This window comes from Girardinichthys multiradiatus, chromosome 21 (assembly GCF_021462225.1).
Source record: "Girardinichthys multiradiatus isolate DD_20200921_A chromosome 21, DD_fGirMul_XY1, whole genome shotgun sequence".
Lineage (NCBI taxonomy): Eukaryota > Metazoa > Chordata > Actinopteri > Cyprinodontiformes > Goodeidae > Girardinichthys > Girardinichthys multiradiatus.
Window position 1 is genome coordinate 30,718,123 of NC_061813.1, and position 23,955 is coordinate 30,742,077.

At 42.4% G+C, this 23,955-nt stretch overlaps 1 protein-coding gene across 19 annotated transcripts in view; it reads left to right on the forward strand.

The window, feature by feature from the left end:
- Positions 1 to 23,955, forward strand: part of scrib (scribble planar cell polarity protein) — an 80,457-nt gene that overhangs the window by 52,171 nt on the left and 4,331 nt on the right. For 2 of the 19 annotated variants that reach the window (XM_047349352.1, XM_047349355.1), the window contains 24 exons: positions 256 to 366; positions 451 to 744; positions 859 to 1,047; positions 2,595 to 2,714; positions 3,181 to 3,237; positions 3,661 to 3,717; positions 6,429 to 6,509; positions 9,070 to 9,450; positions 11,058 to 11,129; positions 11,280 to 11,333; positions 11,827 to 11,880; positions 13,274 to 13,396; positions 13,993 to 14,103; positions 14,452 to 14,502; positions 15,282 to 15,449; positions 15,765 to 15,924; positions 16,020 to 16,218; positions 16,308 to 16,397; positions 16,496 to 16,678; positions 18,165 to 18,311; positions 18,875 to 19,014; positions 19,879 to 19,916; positions 20,299 to 20,373; positions 22,982 to 23,033. In XM_047349352.1, coding sequence (XP_047205308.1) covers positions 256 to 366; positions 451 to 744; positions 859 to 1,047; positions 2,595 to 2,714; positions 3,181 to 3,237; positions 3,661 to 3,717; positions 6,429 to 6,509; positions 9,070 to 9,450; positions 11,058 to 11,129; positions 11,280 to 11,333; positions 11,827 to 11,880; positions 13,274 to 13,396; positions 13,993 to 14,103; positions 14,452 to 14,502; positions 15,282 to 15,449; positions 15,765 to 15,924; positions 16,020 to 16,218; positions 16,308 to 16,397; positions 16,496 to 16,678; positions 18,165 to 18,311; positions 18,875 to 19,014; positions 19,879 to 19,916; positions 20,299 to 20,373; positions 22,982 to 23,033 — 3,007 coding nt within the window. Of the gene's footprint in view, positions 1 to 255; positions 367 to 450; positions 745 to 858; positions 1,048 to 2,594; positions 2,715 to 3,180; positions 3,238 to 3,660; positions 3,718 to 6,428; positions 6,510 to 9,069; positions 9,451 to 11,057; positions 11,130 to 11,279; positions 11,334 to 11,826; positions 11,881 to 13,273; positions 13,397 to 13,992; positions 14,104 to 14,451; positions 14,503 to 15,281; positions 15,450 to 15,764; positions 15,925 to 16,019; positions 16,219 to 16,307; positions 16,398 to 16,495; positions 16,679 to 18,164; positions 18,312 to 18,874; positions 19,015 to 19,878; positions 19,917 to 20,298; positions 20,374 to 22,981; positions 23,034 to 23,138; positions 23,169 to 23,955 lie in introns of all 19 variants that reach the window. The other 17 variants (XM_047349360.1, XM_047349363.1, XM_047349356.1 and 14 more) reach the window with 17 other exon arrangements.

Genomic DNA, 23,955 nt, shown 5'->3' on the forward strand with positions numbered 1-23,955 from the left:
CCTTATTGATGCTTCCTTTTTTGGTCCCTGCAACATTCCTAATGCTGTTCAGCTGCAGAGAAGATGGTGCATGGTATGAAGGTTTGCTGTGATGAGAGGAGTGTGCTTGTAGATTGTAGCCTGCTGAGATATTGTGTGTGCAGTACAGATTTATGGGTTTGCATGGTTGGCTATACTTTTATGTATGTTTAATTGATTTGTTTTTCCAAATTTACACAAATTTCTACCCAAAATTCCTCCTACTAACCCAAACAGGAGGTGACCCTGGTGAAGTCAGGTGGGGCTCTTGGACTGAGCATTGTTGGAGGCAGTGACCATGCTAGCCACCCTTTCGGCATCAGTGAACCTGGGGTTTTCATCTCAAAGGTACTACCACTTTTTATATAAGGTTTTTGCTTCTTCTAAGAAAAAAATGGTTCTGGTGTCATTGTCTGCATCTTGTTCCTGCAGGTGATTCCTCACGGTTTAGCATGTGAAAGTGGCCTGCGAGTCGGCGATCGCATATTAGAAGTGAACACCATTGACCTGCGACACGCCACGCACCAGGAAGCCGTGCGGGCCCTCCTGGCCAACAAACAGGAGATCCGTATGCTGGTGCGGAGGGATCCTTCGCCACCCGGCATGCAGGAGGTTTTGATCCAAAAGCAGCCGGGAGAGAAACTCGGGATTAGCATTCGGGGAGGAGCAAAAGGTCACGCTGGAAACCCCTTTGACCCCACAGATGAGGGCATCTTTATCTCCAAGGTAATACAATCAATGTATCCATATCTTTATACACCTTGTCTAGAGTTTGACCTTATTCAGGTTCTCTTTTTAAGTAATCGTCCAGTTTGGAAACAATAACGATATTTTCTTCAGGTGAGTACGACCGGAGCAGCAGCCAGAGATGGAAGGCTGCAGGTCGGGATGCGTATCCTGGAGGTGAACAACCACAGCCTGCTGGGAATGACCCACACAGAGGCAGTGAGAGTGCTTCGTGCTGTCGGAGACTCTCTGGTCATGCTGGTGTGTGACGGCTTCGACCCACGTAAGGTCGCAGCTGTCGAGGTGAGCCCTCAGAAATCAGCACTAACGTACGTTTGCGGTTTCACTGACATACGCACTGAAATGACCCCAAAATCTGAGAAGTGTTTTTGCTTAAGTGATCAATGTGTCTTAAATGAAGAGGAGGGAGTTTGTCTCTAAACTGCTGTGGAATTGTGGGTTTAGGGCTGTTGTCTTTGATTTAGTCACAATTAATAGGCCATAAAGATGTTTATTCACCAGGATGCAATAAGTCTAGAAAGAGAACCTGTAAAAGGACAAGACAATTACCAACATACCATAATATGCACATATTACTGTAGCAACTACTCATAAATGTTGTAAAATTCAGTTTTAGAAATCTTGAAGAACTTTAAAAGGACAACTAAATGAATAAAACATTGAAGCAATCTTCTCAATAAAATATTTATAATAAAATAAAACAATTTCTTAACAAAGGTCCAAAGTTACAGAGCTGCTTCTCTTTACATCACTCAAAATCTACAAATGCATTGAAATCCAGAGATATCTGTACAAATAAATAGACAATACAGCAAAGACATATTGTTATAGCTTAATATTTGCTTTTACACCTTTAAATGAAGTTAAATCATCACAAGATAACTTATGTTTGATTTGATGTTATGTGTTAAATCATTCATTCGTTGTAGTTATACAGGTGCTGCATCATTAATTGCTAATTGCAATAATGTTTGAACTGTTACTAACTTGTAGTGGTGGGTAGAGTAGCCAAAGTTTGTACTCAAGTAAGGGTAGCAGTACTTCAATATATTTGTACTCAAGTAGAAGTACAAAGTAGCCATCCAAGAAGTAAAAATGTATTTGGTAAAAAGGCTACTGAAGATCATAATTGATTTAAATGATGGAAATGAGGTAATCAGACAGAAAAAAGTAAAGTTTTGCTGTCGTATTTTAAAGGATAAAATAAAGAAAATTGAATAACATAATCATAAAATAAATGCAGGCAGAATAAACAGCTTCTGAAAGCTGTAGTTACAGTAGTATATGTTAGAGCATTGAACAGTACCTACAATGATGATTTATACCATTATATCTATTCACTTGAAGCTCATCAGACAGTTAATAAACCCTTAGCTGAACTGTGAGATTTCCACCAGTCTGCTAACATTTTACAATCCAGCGTGTTTCGTGAGAGAGAGAACTGGACTCTGCAAAAGGATAAAACAGAGCAGAGATGCTACGATATCAGTTTCTTGTTATCTGCTGATTAGGTCTCACTGGATCATTTTGCGTATCTTCTGAATTCATTTTTAACAACCAACCAATAGTTTAGTTTTTGTCCGTCAGTTACAACTTCCACACCAAATGATATTGCCCCGATCCTGGTGGCTCTTGGGTAGGATTGCTGAAAAGTTCGTAAATGTAATATTCTGACAAGGCGCTCATCAATAGACGGTCAGTTAAGCAGCAGTTTTTCAGACAAAAAACAGGTCTTGGTGTCTGGCATCATTCACAAAACTATTTCATGAGTAATGAAACAAAGTTATATGTCAAAATATTCTATGACAAATCGTTTTGTTTTTTTATAGGCGTCTCCTGGCATCATCGCCAACCCGTTTGCAACCGGCATTGTACGCAAGAACAGTTTGGAGAGCATCTCCTCCATAGACCGAGACCTGAGCCCAGAAGAGATGGAAATCATACAGAAGGTATGATGCAAATCCTACGCTGATCTGACTCTACATTATAACCTTGAATACAAGCAAGCAAGCAGCATCAGTGTCAGATCTTGGTATCACTCAAGCCTCAATGGAGCCCAAACAAAATGTGCCTGGTGTAAAGAACTGCCGGAGCGCTCGGTAAAATCTCAGCGGAGCGCCGCTGTGTTCAAGTCCGCGCATGAATTAGATGTTTTATGCAGAGATTCTGCTGCAACCACAGTTTGGTGTCAGCAGGTGGAATTCGATCAGCAATAGTTTCCCTCGCTCCATTTGTGCGCACCATGTGAACACACACACCATTGTCACGTTTCGGCTGTTGTGTCAGGGTTTGTCTGCTAAATATGACAGCTTACTGTCTCTTCTGTATCCGCTGATGAATGTGCTCCTGTTTCTGCCGAGATTTGCAGAATCAAAAGCACCGTTTTGAAGTTGATTTTTCAATTTTCTTCCGCAGGAGTCTGAGATGGTCAGAGAGGCATCGCAGTGGGAACAAGAGGAGATGGAGAAAGTGGTGAGTGAAACTGGAAATTTCAAACGGTAGTTCAGCCAAACATGGAAAGAAGAAAATCAGTTTTCGTAGCTAAAGAAGCGACTGAATGAATGAAGCTTCCTGTCTGCACCCTGTGTGGGTGTTGAGAGTTGTTCACCTTGCATGCTTTTTCTGCTCCCATAGAAACATGAATAGTGCACTTTTTAATCTGTGTGATTTCTACCCTTTTGTTTCTCCCTCACCTGTCTTTCTGGTGTGTTTGGTGTGACACATAATCATCCAATCATCTCACTTCCATCTTCGCTGTTTTTTTCCCCCCACCCTTCTGTCTGTAACAATACGTTCCTCCTCTTGTAAATGATCTGTCTTCATCGCGTCACTCTGTGTGTGGTTGGGTGTCTTCCTTCTCTGCACTCTGCTCCTCCTCTTCCTCTCATGGTGAAGGAGCGTATGCGTTTGGAGCGTGAAGAGGCAACTCGCCTGCTAGAAGAGGAGACGGAGGTGAGGCCCTGCTCAGAGGCATGTCTGAGCGAAACATCAGTTCAGACGCAAACATGACAAAAATTTTCCCCTGTCAAATAAGATGGGATCACTACTGGAAGCATACCTCAGAGGTTTTGCTCAACACTTAAGGGACGAGATGGACCCTCTGTCTCTAATGAGAAAATTCGGTCAGGGATCCCACGCCTGCCAAGCGTGTTCAAACAGACCCATGTTGATCCATAAATATGGATTCAGCGTGCGCTGCCAGTGCTGCAGACAATATGCTAAAGATTACCTGGAATAGATGATCTCTGCCGACATCTGCAGATGGGGGTCAAGGCCCTCTGGCCAAAGGCTAATTCACCGGTCCACCGTTTGGAAGTTAACCTTGAAAACTAATAACAAAGAAACCGATTTAAAACTAATACTAAAATAAGACTTCAATGAAAGAAAATAATGCATAAAAAGTTCTGGGAAGGATAAACTGTTCACATACTTGTCTATAAAAGATAAATATATAAAACTATCCTGAACGTACAATCAGGCAAAGATATGAGGCTGGGATGTTTCTGGTACCATCCAGACGACAAACAGAAAGATCTCTGCCTCCCCGATGAGACGAGGCTGGATATGTGGAAAGTAGCAGATCAGAACAAGAGTCCACTTTTCTCTTTCCACTAATCCAACGTAGACTTGGTGAAAGACATTTTTCAGCTTGATATTTTGACCGGTTCATCGAGCAAAAAGTTCAAACTTATCTTGTAAAGCAAATCAACTCAACCTCAACTCTGAATCTCGATACAATTGAAAATAGCTTTCATTTAATTTTTTTTTACCGCATTGAGGATTAAAATAATGTGGTTCTTTTCGAGGAATGTTTTACTAAACCCCAACATTCAGCTGTTTGACATTTTTAGCTGCAAAGTAAAACAACTGACTGAACATCTTCCAAGAATGGTGGTTCCAGAAAAGGTGCAGCTTTCTTCCACTCTTACGTGCTTCCATTTATGATTTAGGAGATTTTCAGAAAGGGACGGGAATAATTACCCCACATAAGGTGAAAAAGGGTATCTTATTGTCTGTGTATCCTGATCTGTGAGCTAAAGTGTTTCAGATCAAAATGAACTAAACAAAGCAGGAGTTAAACACATCTGTGGGACATTAGATGTTACACCAAGATTATCTTTATATTGTTTTAAATGAAAAAGACCAGCAGGCTTTCTTGAAGGTGATGGGAAATGATAGATGTCGGGTTTATCACCAACCTGCTGACAGGAGGCCAACTTAAAACTGGCTTCTGTTTAAAAATAGGCCGTATGCATGTATTTGTGAAGCCTGGATCGAATAGAGTTCAGGCTGAAGATATTTCCTGTATCATCAATTTCATTTACCACTTCTTAGGTTCACGCATGTCAGATTGAGTTGTGATTATTTGGTAGAAAAAATAGTGTTAAAGAGAGTTAATAAACAGCTGGTTTATAAACAGCTGTTGTAGTGGAGAGGAGTTGTATAATGTTATAGAAAGGCAGTGTTTTTATCTTTTTATTGAAAAGCAAAGGTACAACATCTTTAAGCAATCTGAAGACCTTTCTCCTGGGACCAAGTCCCCTTGCTGCATTCAGAGCAAACAGGAGAAACTCTTCCTGCAGGTTAAAGTGAGGTTGGAAATCAAACCCAAGTAAAGGTTTGCTGGATGGAAGTTGTTTTAGATGAGGAGACTGCTCTAAGAATAAACTGTAAATACATAAATAGGACTGCCTGGACCGTTTTTATGCGCACTAACCAACTGAACTTAGTGATGCACGTGTGTTTTCATTCAGCTGCTCTAATGCTCACATATTTATTATTGGACTACAGCCTACTCTGGTCATTCTCATGATGTTTTTTTTTTACTTGTCCAGTGTTTGTGTGAATGGAAGATGCATCTGGGGGTACATTTGGTCTGTGTCGTCACAAATGTTTGGGTTGTTTGCAGTCGGGTGCTGAAGGACCTTGGGAACCCTCATTTAGTTCTAACTAACTGAATTTTACAACTACTAATTCATCTTTAAGATGTTTTAGTCTGGAATTTGATTAGCTAATTTTCCCAGCCTGGAGAATTACGGATAAAAGAAAATCGAGTTTAGTTTTCAGATATTATCTAGAATTTAGTGTAATTGTTTTGAAAAATTAAGGTTTTCCATTGATTTATATTTAAATGATTTCCTTTATTTCCTGTATTTGATAGTTGTGTCCAGTTCGCTGATGGGTTTTGTTTTCCAGCTACTAACAGAACCAAGACACAAAAACAGGCAGTTTCACTGTTTTTTGGCCTCCAGACACGCTTAGCTTGAGGTTTTAAGCTGTTTCTGTATTAGATGCCAAAAACACATTGAAACACCTTTTTTTTTTTTTTTGGGGAGAGTTTTTACAAACAGAAAACAGATGTGAAAGATGGTGAAGTGATTTTATTGATCTGTATTCAGTGTAGGATTATCCAGTCCAGAATTTACAGGTCTGGATGGATGGATGGAGTCATTAGCACATAATCTTGAGTAGGATTTTACCAACCTCATATCTGCTCATCTAAATGTTTTTAATAGTAGGGAACTAGCTGGGTCCGCTCCACATTACTAGCTTTATACCCACACAACTAGTTGATCTGTGTGCATACTGGTTTTGTTATAAATATGTTACTTTTAAAGTCTTTCTTAGCTTTGTTTTTTGTTGTTTTGTTTTTTTCTCATCAGAACCTTGGCACTGGACCTTTGAAACTTGACTACAAAACCCTGGCTGCCCTCCCCGCCACCAGCCTGCAGAAAGTCAACAGAGTGAGTCTCTTTTTTTATTCTCAGGTATTGCCACAAACTAGCAGAATTCACACAGGATTTCCATGAGTGAATGGTGGATTTAACTTTCTGACACGTTTGAAAACGGGGTCAGTGCCTTAAGGTTGTAAATGTTTGGTTTGCTGTGTGTGGCTTTGCTTAGAGGTTCAGAATAGGCCCACTTGGAATCTGTCATGTTTGTGCCTCCAGAAGTTCTGGGTGACCCTGATCTGACCAGTTGGCCCTTAAAGGAGAACCGGAATCCATGATGTGTCTCTCTGATTACTTGGATTTTACCTGAAGGTCAAAGTTAAATAAAGATTTATGTCAAGATTTAACTAAATCACGAGGAAGTGAAGAAAAAAGCTGAGAATAAGGGTCTGAAAATTTACAAGATGAACAGAGGTTTGTGTCCAAAGAAGTCCGGGTCGTGCCTCATAGGGTGAAAGACTAAACCGGGGCAGAGTGGACGAGTTGGGGGAAGGGAACAGCTGCCCACTATCAGCGGGCCTCCTCTTGGCGATATTTTAAACGTAAATCTGGCTCTGAGTTGGGCGGAGTACGCTGGGTGGGTGGAGACCGTGTCGTCTGAGAGGAACAGACGAGTGTCTCAGTTTGAGCTCTGAAAGTTCTGGCTGGATCAGTTGTTGTGGACATCCGGCGCTGTCCTTTGATCATCCTGCTGTGAGTTACCTGTTCTGGCTTTTGTCTTTATTCTTTTTTGTCTCTGTTTCTGTCAGATTCTTGATTTTTATTTAAATCCAGCTTTACTGATTTTTTTGTTTTGTTTTGTTTCAGCGCTCAAATGGGAGAATTTCTGAACCTCTTTCTCTTAAATGATGTTACATCATGTTATGATTGAAGTTTTATGAACTTGCCTTTGTGCCCTACTTGTAGATCTGTTCTGGGAGAGCAGCGGCTCTTAACCTACATATCATAAGCAGCTGTTGCTGCCCTGAGATCTGAGCACTCCCACATGGTTCAGTGTTAAACTCTTTGTCCTATGACCAGTTTTCCTGTAATTTGCTCTGAAAACTGAAGTACAGGAACTCCTAAATCCAACTCCAGCATGACATTCAGTCAGATTTAACAAAACAAAGGTGTGGTCTTTTATTACTACATAAAAAGTAGGAGTATTGGTTTATCTAAGAGCTGTAGACTAGATGTTGGCATAAAAAGACTTTATAATGTTTTCATTTTGCTTGAAGCCTCGGAACGATCCTTTAATGTTGGTCCTTTATCCTTGGAGCATTGCTGAGATTTTTTAGACAAACAAAGAAACTAATTGGACTCTGCGTCCCTTTCCCAAATAATGTGTCCGTTTGGTACCTGGGTGTTGCAATTTAATCCTCCTACTTCTATATTAGTTTATTTCTATTTTAAATCTATTCTATTGTATTTTTAATTAATTGTGTAGACAAGTCATTGCTCAAATTTCTCATATAGTTAAATTTAATTTAATTGTATCGTAGTATGACCCTCCATTTCCACTGATTGTGGTTTTTTTCCCCATTTGGACCAGGTAACTCTTATGAAGAATGACCAATTGTGACCAAAAACACCGATAACAACCTCCTGCTGGGAGATGTTTTTACTGGGGTAGACTCTCAGCAGGTTAGAGAAAACTACTTGGCAAAAGGGCGTAATGGCCACTCTTGTACCGTCTTAAGGACACCTCTGCTGTAACCAAATGGTTCAGTATGGAAACATTTTTCTCTCTAAGGAAGGTAATTTTAGCTGCGATCTCATTTCGCCAGATGTTGTTTCTGAAACTTGACATTTAACCCCGAAAGCTAAAAGCTCAATGAATGGTTGGGCGTCTGTTCGACATGCTGCTCTTCCCTCACAGCTGTGGTCCTCTCAGTGCGTTGGCACGTTAGCGACCCAGCGGCCTGACTTCTCTCCTCTAAAAGCCAGCTGTCACTCACAGACGTCTGTGTCGGTGCCAAAAGGTCACCGCTTCACATTCCATCCCTCTGACCCTCAACGACGGGTCTTACAGTCAGCAGCAGGAGCGCCACACGGTTGTTTCCTCTTGGTTAAACTGATAAAGACTATTTAAAGCAGAGGCTGAGAGTCTCTGCTGCAGTAACGTGGCTGTTAGCACACTGCACCAGTTATGTCTTCAACAATGGAGGCTGGGAAACTTATCTCAAAGGCTTCAGAGGAGTTTTAGTGATGCAAATCGCTCTTTTTGGCAGCTGGAGGCTTCTGTGTCAACTTTCTATTCATAGAGATGCTGGAATTTCTTCTTATCTTACTTTGGTTTAAGGGTTTGGCTCTATATTAGTTTGAATTACATATTTTACAGTCCTGTACACTGATTATAAGTTGGTCCATCTTGTAAAATGGCTCACCGCACTACAATAAAACGTTAATGAACGTTATATGAACATTTAACTTCCTAAACGAGGAGAATTCAACACTAGTTGTGGAAAGTTACTGTGCAACTTTTTTGTCTTCTGTTTTCTTTCTCTTTATTTCCTTTGTGTGAGTTTAAATATTAGTGAGTTAAGATTCTCCTGTGAGTTTTGTTTCCTCCTTCTTCTTTGCTCCTGTTCAGTTCTCTGTCGCTCTGACTGCTCCCATGGAAGCCCCCCCGCCAGACAATCACGGAGGCCCTTTAGAACCCGTGGGCTTCGGGTTGGGCAAACCCACTGAACCCCTCACAGACCACAGTTATCTCCATGAATTCCAGTTCTCACTTAATGGGACGTCCACCGTCCTTGACAATCCAGGCTCGAACACAGCTGTTGACGCAACAGTTTCTCCTGAGGAGGAAGAGGAATGCCTGGTGGACTCCCAGCCTATGTGCTTTAACAAAAACCCCTTCTTGGTGGCCAATCGTAAAGGAAAAGGTCTTCCACCTGGAGAGCAGATCCTGTCGGGGCCTCCTGTGGGCTACGGCCAACAGGGAAAACTGCAACCCTGGTTGTTCAGCAAGGCAAGATGCCTGGGTGTAGTTTGGAGGCAGCATGCTGTGTTGCTGTGCACTTTGTGTTTTCATTCACTGTGCTCCTTAAATATGATTGTTAATTTTTCTGGGTTTTAGAAAGGTAAACCCTCCCAGTTCCAAGTATTAAGATAAAAATGTTTCTTGGTGTGTAGGTATTCTGGCTGTGGAGCTGGTCACAAATCACAATGTAGTTGATGCAAGAGTTTAGGGGACAAATAGTTTTCCTCTTGGGTGTGTTGGGCCAAGTCTAAGCGTGATAACTTCAACAATAAGGTGAATCTATTGCACGCTTCTGCTGCGAGTCCAGTTCGATGGGAATGTCTGACCCAACAACTGTGAGGAAGGTCATAATGTAGGAAGGAATGTGTGCTGGACAGTAAGGTGCATGTCTACCAACAGGAGCTTAATGCTTGAAAGAAATTCACATGACTAACCTGAATACTTTGCAGGTGCATCTCAATCAATATCATTGAAAAGTTGATTTATTTCAGGATTTTGATTCAAAAAGTGAAACGACTTATAAAGACCCAAAATCAGTTTCTCTAAAAATCTGAGTATCGAGTATGATGAATAAAAGAAAAAAGGACTTTTAATACAGAAACAATTTGGTTGACACAGCCATGCAGAAGACTGCTATTACCAGACACCTCTGAGAAGGGTAAGCCACAAAAGGTCAATGCTAAAGAGGCTTGCTGTTCAGAGCGTTGTATCCACATATATTATTGGAAAGTTAAGTGGAAGAAAAAATGTCGTAGGAAAAGGTGCACAAGCAGCAGGGATAACTGCAGTCTTGAGAAGATTGTCAAGACAAATCTTGACAAGAAGTGGGCTACAGCTACAGCTAGCCATAAACAGCCACCATGTGCCAATGTATCAGATGTACATGGGCTACAGCTCTCACATTAAGTCCAGAGTCAGAGCGGCCGCCTACCAGGAGCTTTTAGAGCACTTCATGCGTCATTCTGCGGACTAACTTTATGGAGTTGCTGATTTCATTTTCCAGCAGGACTTGGCAACTGTCCACACACAAGCTGGTTCAATGACCATGGTGTTACTGAGCTTGATTGGCCAGTAAACTGGCCCGACTTGAACCCCATGAAGAAGCTATGTAGGAAAATGAGACACCAGAGCCAGCCATGTGGATGATCTGAAGCCCATTATCCATTACACCTTAGCAGAACCACAGGCTGATCGCTTCCATGCCACGCCACATTGATGCAGTAATTCATGCAAAAGGAGCCCCAACCAAGTATTGAGTATATGTGCTGTACAGTGAATTGACACATTTTTCAGTAAGCCCACCTTTCTGTATTTGAAATCCTTTTTGTCCAATTTAATTTTATAATTCTCTAAGAAACTAAATTTTGGGTTTAAATTAGCTGTAAGCCTCAATATTCAAAATGAATGAGTTAAGTTGTTGAAGTAAAACGTTTCTGGAATGAGTTAAATTACTGAAATAAATTAACATTTGGTTGCCATTCTAATTTATTCAGACTTCAGGACTTATATTTGCATTGTTATCACTGCAGTATTTCTGGTATAGTAAATGAAACATTGAGCAGCTGATTAATTAGCTCCATCTCATTTTGTTCCAGGCACCTTCATCCGATTACACCAGAACGGACAGCCCAGTCCGGGAAGCACCGTATTCTCCCACTATCCAACCGGTGAGCTGCCCCAGCACGCCTTCCTCCAGTATTCACCAACTACCATCCTATTATCCTTTAATTCACCTCATCATTATTCATGAGTCACTTGTAGCTTCTCAGCGGAGGTATTTTACAGCTGACCTTCTTGACCTTCCTTCCCACCCTTAGCCCAGCCACCACTCCTTTAACAGCTCCATGTGTGCAGGCAGGGAGACCCGCTTTGTAAGTGGGCTTTGTGGCCCTCTCTGCAGATCCAGACATTCATTAATGAAACATAACCTGTTGAGCTGAAAAGCATGCGAATGTCGTCTGTGGCCAACTCATTACTGACGCTTTGCCTTGTGCAGACTAGATAAGCATTACCTGAAGTCGGGGTTGTCTTAATGTCTTTGCTGACCAGCTATGGCTTTAAATTTCCCCCGAGGAGGATAATTTCTAACATTTTCTAGGTCAGACATTAGATGACAGTAATTAAGAGCATATTTGTAGCAACTTGGACATGAGCAAATTTAAGAAATATGGCCAAAGGTAAAACCTGGTTGTGTTTCACTGCCTGAGACGTGTCTTTAAGTGGTCCTGCATCATCCTGAAGAAGCTTCATTAGTTTTATAGTTATTTCAGTGCGGCTTTCAATTAAACTGGATGCTGCTGAGTCATACAGATGTCTTAATGTCACAGATTTTAAATTTGTTTGAATTTTGTTCTTCTTCCACAGGCAAACATTCATTACACTGCCACTCCCACTGCTAAGGACAGCACTTCATCATCAGTGAGTGTCAGAAGAAAACTAGAAAAGAGCTGGGCACTTCTTAAACTAAATGTCAAGCGTTGATTAAACAACAGTAAACGTGTTTTTGAAAGGTGACTCAGGCTTGGGAGATTATGTTATTGGCTCTTCTGCATTAGGTTCTTAGAACCCTAAACACAACAGTTTAAAGTATCCAAAGAAAATTTGACCTCAATAAATCATTATAAAAACGTTCTGCATATTCAATGTGATAAAAAGCCCAGTTCAACCCAACTGAAAAAACACTGTTAGAGGTGTAAAATGTAAAAAATACAATAAAAATAAATATAATAACCTGGTTTCACACGCATAACTTAATGATTTTGCTGAAATTTCAGCCTTCATCAGTTCACACCTCCCATCAGTTTCAGTTAATCTGATTAACCTGAAATAAAATTCAGGTGTGTGAGGAATATTTCTTTCTTTGCATTGTTTAGCTAATTGACCACGACCTTGTTTAGCTGGTCACATACATGTATTCTTCATACAGCTGGAAGGAGGAGTGACACTGCAAGACAGAAGCTTTTTCATCCAAAGAGAACATCCAGGCCTCGCTAAAATCTCCCAGAACCTTAAAAGGAGAGTGATTTATGTTACTTTATGTTGTTTAAAACCAAACCTGAACTTGCAAAAGGTATCTAGCATCAAAACAAGACCGTGTGCATTACACAATCACATTTCTTCCAGGGAAACATGGTGGTGGCAGCATAATGCTGTTGGCTTGCCTTTCTTGTTGAGATGGGTGAAATTACCAGTCAGTTGTGACCCAAACCCTTTAGGTGTCTGCTAGAAGGATTGCAAGTGACGAGGGACTTCATGTCTCTGCATCACAGTGAGTAAAGGTACAGATCCAAATCCTCTGATGAACGGCTTCACCAGAAGGAAATGAACGGCTTAGCCAGAGCAAGAAATGTCCTCAGATCTGCTGGGTTAAAATAGTTTTGTGGAAGATAGTGGGCTGATGTGGCCAAGTCATAATATAGGTTTCTGTTAGACTGCTCACAAAGAAGACTGAACGTTGAAATTTAGTCAAAAGGCACCTCAACCAAGTATCAGTTTAAGGGCGTTTACTTATGCAACCAGGTTATTGCAGCTTTTATTCTTCATATTTCCCTCCTTATTAATGTGTTTCATTTCAGTTGAACAGGTTAAACATTAAAGGTGCAGAAGGTTTTGATGGTCTCACTTCTTATGACTTTAAACCTGGCTCTTTAACAGGACTGTGTTCACTCTAGAGATCCACTGGTCATTAAAGGAGTACAGTTATAGTCAAAAATTCATTCAGGCATTTCAACCATCTACATCCATTCACTAAATTTCAGCCTCTCTGGTTTTCGCTTCTAAACGGTTATCATCTGTTTTCTTTTTTTCCCAGACGCGGCCTGGAGCCATCCAGCCAGTCGGACGTGTGCGCCCCACCACCTCCCCCGGCACGCCGGAGCGCCACAGTCCTAACCCCTTTCAGCATGGCCCCTCCCCATTCAACTCCCAGACCTCTGTAAGACCCCTCACCACCACGTAGGGCTGGCTTTAGGCGTCCTGTGCTGCCTGCTCAGGCCACAGGCCCTAAAATAATGCAACCCAGCAGTTACCAATGTTTATAGCGCATGATTGATTGTTACCAAACATAGGCAGAGTTGTTATTGAATGTTCAGGTGTGTGTCTGTTTGCCCTGAGCACATTTAAGCAATAGTGTGCTGAATTCAGCTCTGAGCTCCAGAATGAAGTTAAGCTGCTAAAAGTTTCATCATTCTGAAACAATCTGATTTGTTCTCTAGCCGTCGGTGTAATTGGAGTGGTAAATAATGAGGAAAAGCTGTGATTTCATCACTAACCTGCCTGGTTATTTCACAAAGGTGCCCAGACAGAAGAATCTGCTTTGCCTGCCCAAGCCCTACTGTCTGTCTCTCTTTGCATCGCTCCTCCTCTTTCACACGAAACCAGCCGCCATGCTGCTCCTCCACAGCCATCTTGAACTTTGCTGGTTTTATTCATTGTCTGCCCTCTCCCCCATGTCTCTGTTTGTCCTCTCTACCTCTTTTAACATATGGACCCAACCTCCATGACTCCTCCCCCTCCGTCCCCCACCTGCAGCCTCGCGCCCCCTCCCCCTGTTCGCCCGACGACTTCCAAATGAATGTCAAGCAGGCATACAAGGCGTTCGCCGCCGTGCCTCGCTCGCTGGCAGTGCTGGAGCCGCCGCAGGTAGGAGGTGCTGACCGGAACCGGCCAGGTCAGGACACGAGCATGCTGTGCTGACTGGTTCGTTTGGCTCCACCCCCCTCACCCTGACTGAAGCAGGCAGTCATGAGAGAAGCCTGCATGCTGTCATAGGGGCGGAGTCTGTGACGTGCTGTGACATGTGGGATGTGTCCATCGTTTGTTTTTGTGCTCTACTTACTTCATCTGTCAAACTGGTGCTGATCTGCCTCTTGATCCATCCATCTGTCCATGTGTGGCTCATGCACTGATGTGAAATCTTGTTTTATATTTATTTCATCTGCCTGTTGACTCTTCTTTTACGTTAACAATCATTTTCTTCTGTGCCAACAGGATCTGTATGGCGTGAGGAACAATTTTTACCCAAAACAACCTTCACCAGAGGTCAGTAGAGATATCAACAAGATGGGACGTAAAACATGAAACCCAATTCCTTGTTCTTTCATATTCATCTAAGCATTAGTTTACAGTTTTATTTTAAATATAGCTTGTTGTCGTAGTTCTATAGGACCTTGTACCCAATTACACAAAATTTAGTGAGAGACGACCAGGATCCAGATGCTGTTTAAAATGATCACATAACAGACGTCAAACACAAAACACTCAAAGTGTTACTCAAAGTAAATATTCTTCTAACAATGCAGTGCACTAAATAAATAATGGCCACGGCATTGTCATAGTGACGCTACTGTTAAATGGTTTCTCCAGAAGACGTGACAGAACGTGGAGCTATGCTCAGCAGCCAGACGCCCCCAGTTGGAGCTAATATAATTACACACAACAGATGTATTTCTGCAGGATTCACACACCGCTGGTGTGTTTTTAAGTTTCAGTAAGGTTTATTTGAAAAAAATAGCATTACAGCTGTTTTATTGGAGGAGTACTAAATAAGCGAAGGAGGCGATGTTGAAGTTGCCATCAAATTCGGCACTTGAGATGCATCTCAATAACTTGGAGTGTCATTAAAAAGTAGATTTGTTCCAGACGTTCGATTCTAAAAGTTGAGCTAAACGTTTACGCTTCAGCTCGACTCACAAGATCAGACCTCATTCATGTGAAGTTCTTTGTTTTTACATGTTCGAATGGGAACGGTTCTGAAGTTCTATATTTTTGCACTGAAAGCTGCTCTGACAGTCAGGACATGATTTATTTGGCCTTTTCAGCCTGTGTTGAACGACGACGTGTTTGATGATAGAACTGATGGTCAGGAAGGAGGTGATGAGGGTCTGACCAGCAAGGTCTCACCCCGGCCCTCCCTATCTTCTGATCGACGGGAGTATTTGAGCCTGGCAGCGGTGCCACGCTTCTCCAGAACCTCCGTGGAATTGCAGGTATCCGCCGCTTCCATGGCTGGAGCGGCCCTGGTTGGGGTCTGGGCTGCGGTGTGCTTGGCTTGATCGGTGGTGGTTTCTCTGCTCCCAGAACTACATATACGCTGCTGTTAGTGACAAGCTTCCCTTTAAGCTCCTCTGAAATCACCTTTATGGTTTTATTTAATGTACTTTTGTCTTCTTGACCTTCCATCCTCTGGCATTTTTTTTTTACTGCAAACACCTCAAGAACAAGACAGCTTTATTATTCTTCTTGGTCAGGAACAGTGAAATCAAAATTACTGTTTATCATCTTCTCTTTGATTGTCCCCTAAGAGTCCTTTATTTGGAGGTAAGAAGAGCCCAGAACAGCGCTCGTTCAGGGACCGGCAGAAGTACTTTGAGATTGACGTGAAGCAGCAAACCCCAGAGAAACCCAAACCCAGAGTCTCCCTCGTTGGAGAGGATGACCTCAAGAAAATGAGGGAGGAGGAAGGTTTGTTTTCAGTTTCATTCCACAACCAATAAAAACATGCCTGACCTGTTTTTCCCTGCGGGTTTACACGTCTGCATCTCATCACTTTGTCCCAGAGAGGAGGTTTGAGCAGCGAGCGCGGGAATACCTGATGGACGAAGATGAGGAGGATGATGAAGAAGACCTGGCTAAGCAAATGGCGCACATGAAGGCTACAGGAAAGGTCTTGTTAGACGGGGTTGAGTACAAGGTGGAGCCTGCATCTAGCCCATCTCAGCAATGCCCCACACCACTGAGCTACACTGGCACCTCAGGGTGAGAATCTTGTTTTATTTGTTTTAAATCTTTTCTGTTTTCACTTTCTTTTACAAACTGGCTTCTGATTCTTCTCTGTTTGTCTGTAGGCCTTCTTCAGTGGATGGCAAGGGTCACTCACAAAGGAATTCACTGGAGGACGGCTTAAGGTTGGAGCAGAGACCAAACTCTATGACGGGGTGATTACAGTTTTAAGACTTTTTTCAGAGTAACTTCTGAATGTCTGCTTGCTGTTGGTCAGTTCAGTGTTATCGCTACTCATGATGTGTCTCATCAGTCTGATATCGGCCTACCCTGGAGAGTCGGCGGCTCCCATCCGCACAGCCAAAGCAGAACGCAGACATCAAGAGAGGCTCCGTATGCAGAGCCCTGAGCTGGCTGTGGCCCCCGACAAGGACCTATCCCCTGCAGAGAAGCGAGCGCTGGAAGCTGAGAAGAGGGCCATGTGGAGGGCAGCACGGTAACGGATGCATGTAGATTTTAAGGAAAAATGCATATATCATTAGATGTGAAATTTTGTTCTGAGGCCTAAAAACAGAATGATTATTGCAACAAGTCATGGTTTTCCCCTGATATGAATAATAAACGACTTTTCTCCACAAAAACAAAAAGCTCATGAATATATGAAAAGCACACGAAAAGCGCCTTGCAAAAGTAGCCCTTACAATGTTTCACATTTTTTCACATCACAGCCACAAACCTCTATATATTTCAGTTGGATTTAGTTTGAGAAGACAAAGTTAACAAACACAAAAATAATTATGAAGTGAAGGTAAAATGATACATGGATTTAAAACCTTTGTTGAATAAAAAATTGGAAAAATGTGGCATGCATTTGTATTCAGCAGGCTTTATTCTGATACCCCTAAATGAATTCAGTCCGACTGATATCCTTCAGAAAAATCCCCTTATTACTAATATCTATAATTTAATCTCAGTATAAATCCAGGTGAAACATAGCTATATACAATTTCAGACTCTTAACAGTAAAAAAAGCTATAAAAACTTTAAGCACTGTTAATAAAATAAAATCTGACTTGTTTTTCTGTTGTGTTACTCTCTTCCTTCTGTTCATGAAGTGATTTTCTTGTGCGTGAAAAGTTTGAACCTTGAGCTTCCTTCATGCTGAATGGAGAGCGGCACGCGCCAAGTTACAAAAATTTGGAGGTGCACGACCAGGCCCCCGCGTAGTGGCGAGGGGCGGTGCCATTGCGGCACTGTTGGCAGACGCCCCCTCGCGCCCTGTTCAACGCGTCAATTATAAAGCTAGCTTTAAACATCGCTGTTCAGACACTTGGCGAGCTTCTAGATGTACAAAGCTGGCAGGGGTACCAACCCAAAAGCACTGTTGGCTTTTACTCCAGTCAAAGTTGGTTGGACAAAGTTTTCACTTAGGCTGAAGACAAATGTCGATAACCATGTATTATACTCCTCCCATACAAATTGTGCCTTTCTTTGTGCACTAAAATACATTGAAGTTTATTGTAATATAACTGAAAATGTTGAATACTTTTGTAAGGCACTTTATGGTCTAGTTGAAACATCACCTCTTTGTTTTTAAGTATGAAATGCTTTGCTGCTGTTTTTAAAGTAATACAAACATTAGATTTTAGCAGCTAAAACTGTACCAGAAGTTAAGTGAGATCATTAACACCACTGAGTTTGATAGCATACGTTCACTGTTTGCAGATGAAAGTTCTACTTAGCTTGTGGTTTGTTTGGTCTGTTTCCTTCTCCCTGATGTCACGTCTAAAACTTATTTATTATTCCTGGTTTTCCTAATTTTGTCAGTGTTTTATCTTCCATTCTTGGGTTTTCTTCTCTTTTTCTGTCTGTGTCCCTTTCTGACTCCTCATCAAATTTCTCCTTCATCCTGAAATTCATTTCATTCCACTCCCTTTCCCTCTGTCACCCTCTCTCCCATCTCTGTGGCTTGCGGGGCACAGGCCCTATGGCCTAGAGGAGGATGTTAGACAGTATGAGCAGGACCTGGCAAAGAGGCTCTACCAGGCCCGAGTGAGGGCCTCTCAGGGCGCAGTCCCCCAGCCCCATGCTTCCTCCTCTACCTCCTCCTCTGCAGCCTCCCAGCTCAGGTCTGCTCCTCGGCCCTGGCCACTAGGGCCAGACACACGGCATCATGGGGGTGTGCTCGGGTGCTTTGGTTTTGGGGTATTTTGCTAGAGGCCAGATTCAGAAAGGTCCAATCAAGCACTTGCAGCAACACTAACAGTGCTTCTGTTGCCTTTCTTGTTCTGTTTTTTTTTTGTTGCTTCTGCACGTCTTTTGCGTTTTCTGTCTCTAGTTCAGTTTGACCCCAACGTCTCTTTCCTCTGTCTCGTCCTTCCCCCTTCCCTGTAGAGCTCTTTATTTTCCTTTGTGTCTTGCCGTTCTTGCAGTATGTGTATCAGCACATAGCCCGCTGTAAGTTTGCTAGCTGATGAGTGTTGAGGGATAAACCTACTAGCAGTGGGTAGTCCTTTTCCTGGAATGCCTTCCTTCTCTATTTATCTCGTTGTGAACTAAGCAAACCAGGACAAGGAGCACCGAAACTCAGTAGTGAATGGCCTACAACTACCGCTGCCATTTCTTGTGCCTATTTTTACACCTCCGGCATAATTTCAGAGGATTTCCTTGAACCTTGTTGTCTCTTGTGTAGAATGAAGTCTCTGGAACAAGACGCACTGAAAGCTCAGATGGTCATTGCCAAGTCTCGGGATGGGAAGAAGCGTGGGACGCTAGACCAGCTGGCCGAGTCCCCGTCGCCGGCTCCAACGCCGTCTCCCACTCCCATGGAAGGTATGGCCGATGCTGACTCACACCAGTCTTTTTAGAGAAATGTTTGTTTTACTGGTGCTGGATGAGATCGGTTTCGCTGCCAACAAAATATGAAGCTAATCCAAGAGTATTCTGTAACTGTTTTTCACATTTTGTCTCATTACAACCACAAACCTCTGTACATTATTGGGGTTTTATGTGATAGACCAACACAAAGCATTGCATTATTGTGACGTGGAAAGAAGAGGATGCATGAGTTCTAAAAACCTTTGTATGCAAAAATCTGAAAGGTGTGGCATGCATTTGTATTCAGCCCTCCTGACTCAGTCCTTGGTAGAACCATTTTCAAAGCAATTACACCTCAGGTCATTTGTGTACAAGCTTCGCACATCGAGAGATTTGATGGAGAAGATCTTTGCACAGCCAAAAGTTAATTTCATTAAGGGGTCAGGGGTCCCTAACTTTTTGCTCGCGACTGATGCCTTTAGGTTGGACCCTTCCTCCTCTGTGTTCTTAATACTTCTCAAGCGCACCAGCAGAAGCACACGGATGCCTCCCAGTTTTTCAAAATAACCACACATTAACCGATAGCTCCGCGGCTGAGTACTGGTCCAGGGCCCGGTGGTCTGGGACCCCTGGTTTAGGGGTGTCAGGGTAAAAGGCGAGAAAGAAAACCATGTCATTTCCCTTCTGCCTCACGATGATGTACTACTTAGTGTTAGTCTCTGATGCAAAATCTCAATAAAATACTATTTGGTTTGTGGTTGTAATGTGACAAAATGGGAAGAAACTCAATCCTTTTACAGGACAGTTCATATATGAGTAATACTGTCGAGGAAGGTTAAATGTTGTGCTAACTAAAACATGTTTTGTATTTTTTGACAGAACTCAGTCCTCGAGCCTTAACCTCACCAGGCAGGCTGGTAAGCTTCCACCCTGTCAGGGTTCTTGCTTTGTATGTTTGTTCACTCCTGGAGAGCTTGTTTTCTCAAAAATGTAAAATTGGCTTTAATTGTAAGTCCAGTTTAAAGTTTTAGTTAAGATACAAAATCAATCAGGTTCCTCGTTGATAGGCTGGCAAGAGGACATTTCCTTCAAACAACATTGCCATAAATCCACCATCTTGCTTAACGTCAGTAAACTGACACACATTGCTCTCCATCATATGCCTCAGCTGGTTCACCCATTAGCCTCTTTTGCCTCCCACTCCTCTTCCTCCTCCTCTCTATATTTCCCTCCACTCTCTTGTTTTCACCCTCCACCTCTACCTTGCTTTTTGCTCATCCCTGTTTGCTATCCTTCTAGTCCCTGTCATCAAAGAAGTTTGACTACCGACAGTTTGCCGCCATTCCTTCTTCCAAACCCGTATACGACATTCAGGTATTGGCTGCATGCTAAGCTCCGGGGGGCCCCGCCCCAGCCTCTCCTCCCTTCCTCCCCCTTGGCTTTCCCTGCTGCCTCTCCCCTCTAGTTATTGTTGATCAAGAGGCATCAGTGTGGCTGCAGTCTGGGTCGTGGCTCACTGGTTGATCGGAGCTGTCTGGTAGAGGTGTGGCACACTAACTTGCACTCGCAAGGAAAGCAACACTTAAGTAATGACTCTCTTTCTCTCCCTCTTCGACATATAAAAACATTATCAGTAACACATCTTTTTATATCGCTCTGCTAACTAATCAATCTCAAACGGTAATGCTCACCTGTTGCAGACATGGACTTTTTGATTCCACTAACCTGAATCGATTATGGTTGTAATTTCAGCATCTCACCTACTCTCACATTCACTTCCATCTTTCTGGTCCATGCATGGGTCATGACATTTCAGACAGAAATTTAACGTCATCTCCTGGCTTTTGAAACATTGGTGTCCTCCTTTGCCTTCATTTTGAGTAATTATTGAGAGCGTTTTCATAATCTAGTGGCCGCCTGTTTGGAGGGAATGACAGGAGAGGGTGCAGGGGAATCCTGGAGTTCTGCTGGTCTACCGGTCTTTGTTTTGGGTTTGTGTGCGTCTGTCAGTTACAGCTCAGGTTCTGTGTGGTGTCTGTTTAGTTTACAGTGACCTCTGTTGTGGTAGTAAGTTTACATGTTGTATTGGTGTTTATTACTCATGTCCGAATGTGAAAATTGTTACTCCAGTAAAAAAATTCAAATACTACATGGCACCAGGTTGTAATGTGTTGCTACCACAAGGTGGCAGTAATGCACCAAGTTATTTGACAAACACCATAAATCTGCATCTTGTTTTGCGAGACACTTTGAGCTTAGATGCTAATGGATAAACAAAAACAAAAGCATGCAAAGCCAAATTTTAGGGGTATTTCTAGCTGGAAAAGACCATCGTATTTATGCATTGAACAGGTTTCAAGAGTAGGTTTCCAATTTTTGAGGACCAATAATTGAATTATTTCAAACCTCAGCTAATAAAAAAGAATTTGGTAGATTCACACAAGTATTTATACTCCTTGAACCTTTTCTCATCTTGTCATGTTATAATCTCATGGTGGTGCTTAGTAGCAATGTACAAGGATTTTACAAATTAACAAATGAAGTGTGGCGTGAATTTTTGTTTTACTCTCAATTCCCCTAAATAAAATCTACCAGGTGTCATTTAATCACAGTATAAATGTAATTGTTCTGTGAAGGCCTCAGAGGTTTGTTAGAGAACATTAGAGAAGAAACATGGAGACCAAGGAACAGAGCAGGGGTAAATGCTCTGTTTAGTCTATCATTTGAAGAGTGGCTGGAACCACGGCAGAAATTATGGGTTTCTGGCCTGTATCCAAACCAGATCACACAACTTATAATCAAACGTTTGTGGCAGAACACTGAGACACGGTGATGGCAGTGTAATGCAGTCCGGATGCTTTTCTTTGGCAGGAACAGGAAAATGTTTGGAGCCAAATATGGAAAATTAACCTCTTAGAGGCTGTAGAAAAGTTAAAAATGTAAATCTGGGAGGAAGGCAAGACCGTGATGACTTTTGACTCCACATAAACAAAATGATATCATTCCTGCAGCCCTGGTTTTGCACACTAATAACACATTATCTCGGGAGAAGTTCTTTCTTGTGTTGCCTCTGACGGCCATTTTCTGATTGGTCAAAATCTTTAAGTGGGAGTGGTTACTACAGTTATGAATGCTGCTATGGCAGGGACCTTCCAGGACTTTCCAGAGGTATGTATATGTCTTAAACCTGCATGCAGAGCTACAATGAAATGGTTTAGATCAAAGCATGGCGTAAGTTAGAATGGGCCCAGTTAAAGTCCAGATCTAAACCCAACTAGAATTGTTGCAAGAAAACTGACGTCCACAGATGCAACCCCACCCAATCTGACTGGACCTTGGCTATTTTTAGATATGTCAGATAATTTTAAAACCTTGTATCCTTTTTCTTTCATTTTGTGTTGATATATCCAATAAAATCCAGATAAAACACATTGAAATGGGAGAAAATGTAAAAAGGTTCAAGTGGAATGAAGGCTTCTGTAAGGCACTGTGCAAAGAGGCTTGAGTTCCTAAAATGCTGCAGGCCTGCTCTCATATCTGCATTGGCATCATTTTCAGCTCCAACTGGAGTTTTGCTGAAGTTGGTTTGTAATTTGAATAAGGCAGAGTTCAAACTTAGTTCACAACTCGTTCACTTAAATATGAAGGAAATTCTTTTACATTAAACTTCTACAGCTTCCAGTTTACTGCAGCTTAAACCTCTGCAGAGCAGAACATGGCTGATACCTTTAGATGCTGCTTTGTTTGGTGTCTACTGATGACACTCTGTGGACCTGCCCATCTAACACTACATCCTGTGACTGATTTCTACACAGATTCTCCTTTAACCAGCAGAGTTTTCTGGTGGGAGAGGGGGGGTGTGGTAGAGTAGATGCGCCCTGGCTTGTGGAGGTTCAGTGAGTGGCAGGTTGCTACACTGTGAAGGAGCATTTTTATTACCACCTCTGTGTTATTTATCGAAGCCTGTTTTTGTTGTCTGCAGACCCCTGATGCAGCAGAGGAAGTGCAATACATCGACGCCTCCAGCAATGCCGGTATGTACTTACTATTTTGTTTTTAGGTTCAGCTTCATATTGCACTGAAACCATCTACACAAACTGAGTGTTTTACCCCAACCTGTTCTGTTCCCTTTAATTCAGGTTACTACCAGGACTAAGCAGCTCCTGTTGGTAGGATCCTGTGTGCATGTGTTTGTTGGCTGAGTGTGAGGGGAGTTTCTACAGGTCCTTCTCAAAATATTAGCATATTGTGATAAAGTTCATTATTTTCCATAATGTCATGATGAAAATTTAACATTCATATATTTTAGATTCATTGCACACTAACTGAAATATTTCAGGTCTTTTATTGTCTTAATACGGATGATTTTGGCATACAGCTCATGAAAACCCAAAATTCCTATCTCACAAAATTAGCATATCATTAAAAGGGTCTCTAAACGAGCTATGAACCTAATCATCTGAATCAACGAGTTAACTCTAAACACCTGCAAAAGATTCCTGAGGCCTTTAAAACTCCCAGCCTGGTTCATCACTCAAAACCCCAATCATGGGTAAGACTGCCGACCTGACTGCTGTCCAGAAGGCCCCTATTGACACCCTCAAGCAAGAGGGTAAGACACAGAAAGAAATTTCTGAACGAATAGGCTGTTCCCAGAGTGCTGTATCAAGGCACCTCAGTGGGAAGTCTGTGGGAAGGAAAAAGTGTGGCAGAAAACGCTGCACAACGAGAAGAGGTGACTGGACCCTGAGGAAGATTATGGAGAAGGGCCGATTCCAGACCTTGGGGGACCTGCGGAAGCAGTGGACTGAGTCTGGAGTAGAAACATCCAGAGCCACCGTGCACAGGCGTGTGCAGGAAATGGGCTACAGGTGCCGCATTCCCCAGGTCAAGCCACTTTTGAACCAGAAACAGCGGCAGAAGCGCCTGACCTGGGCTACAGAGAAGCAGCACTGG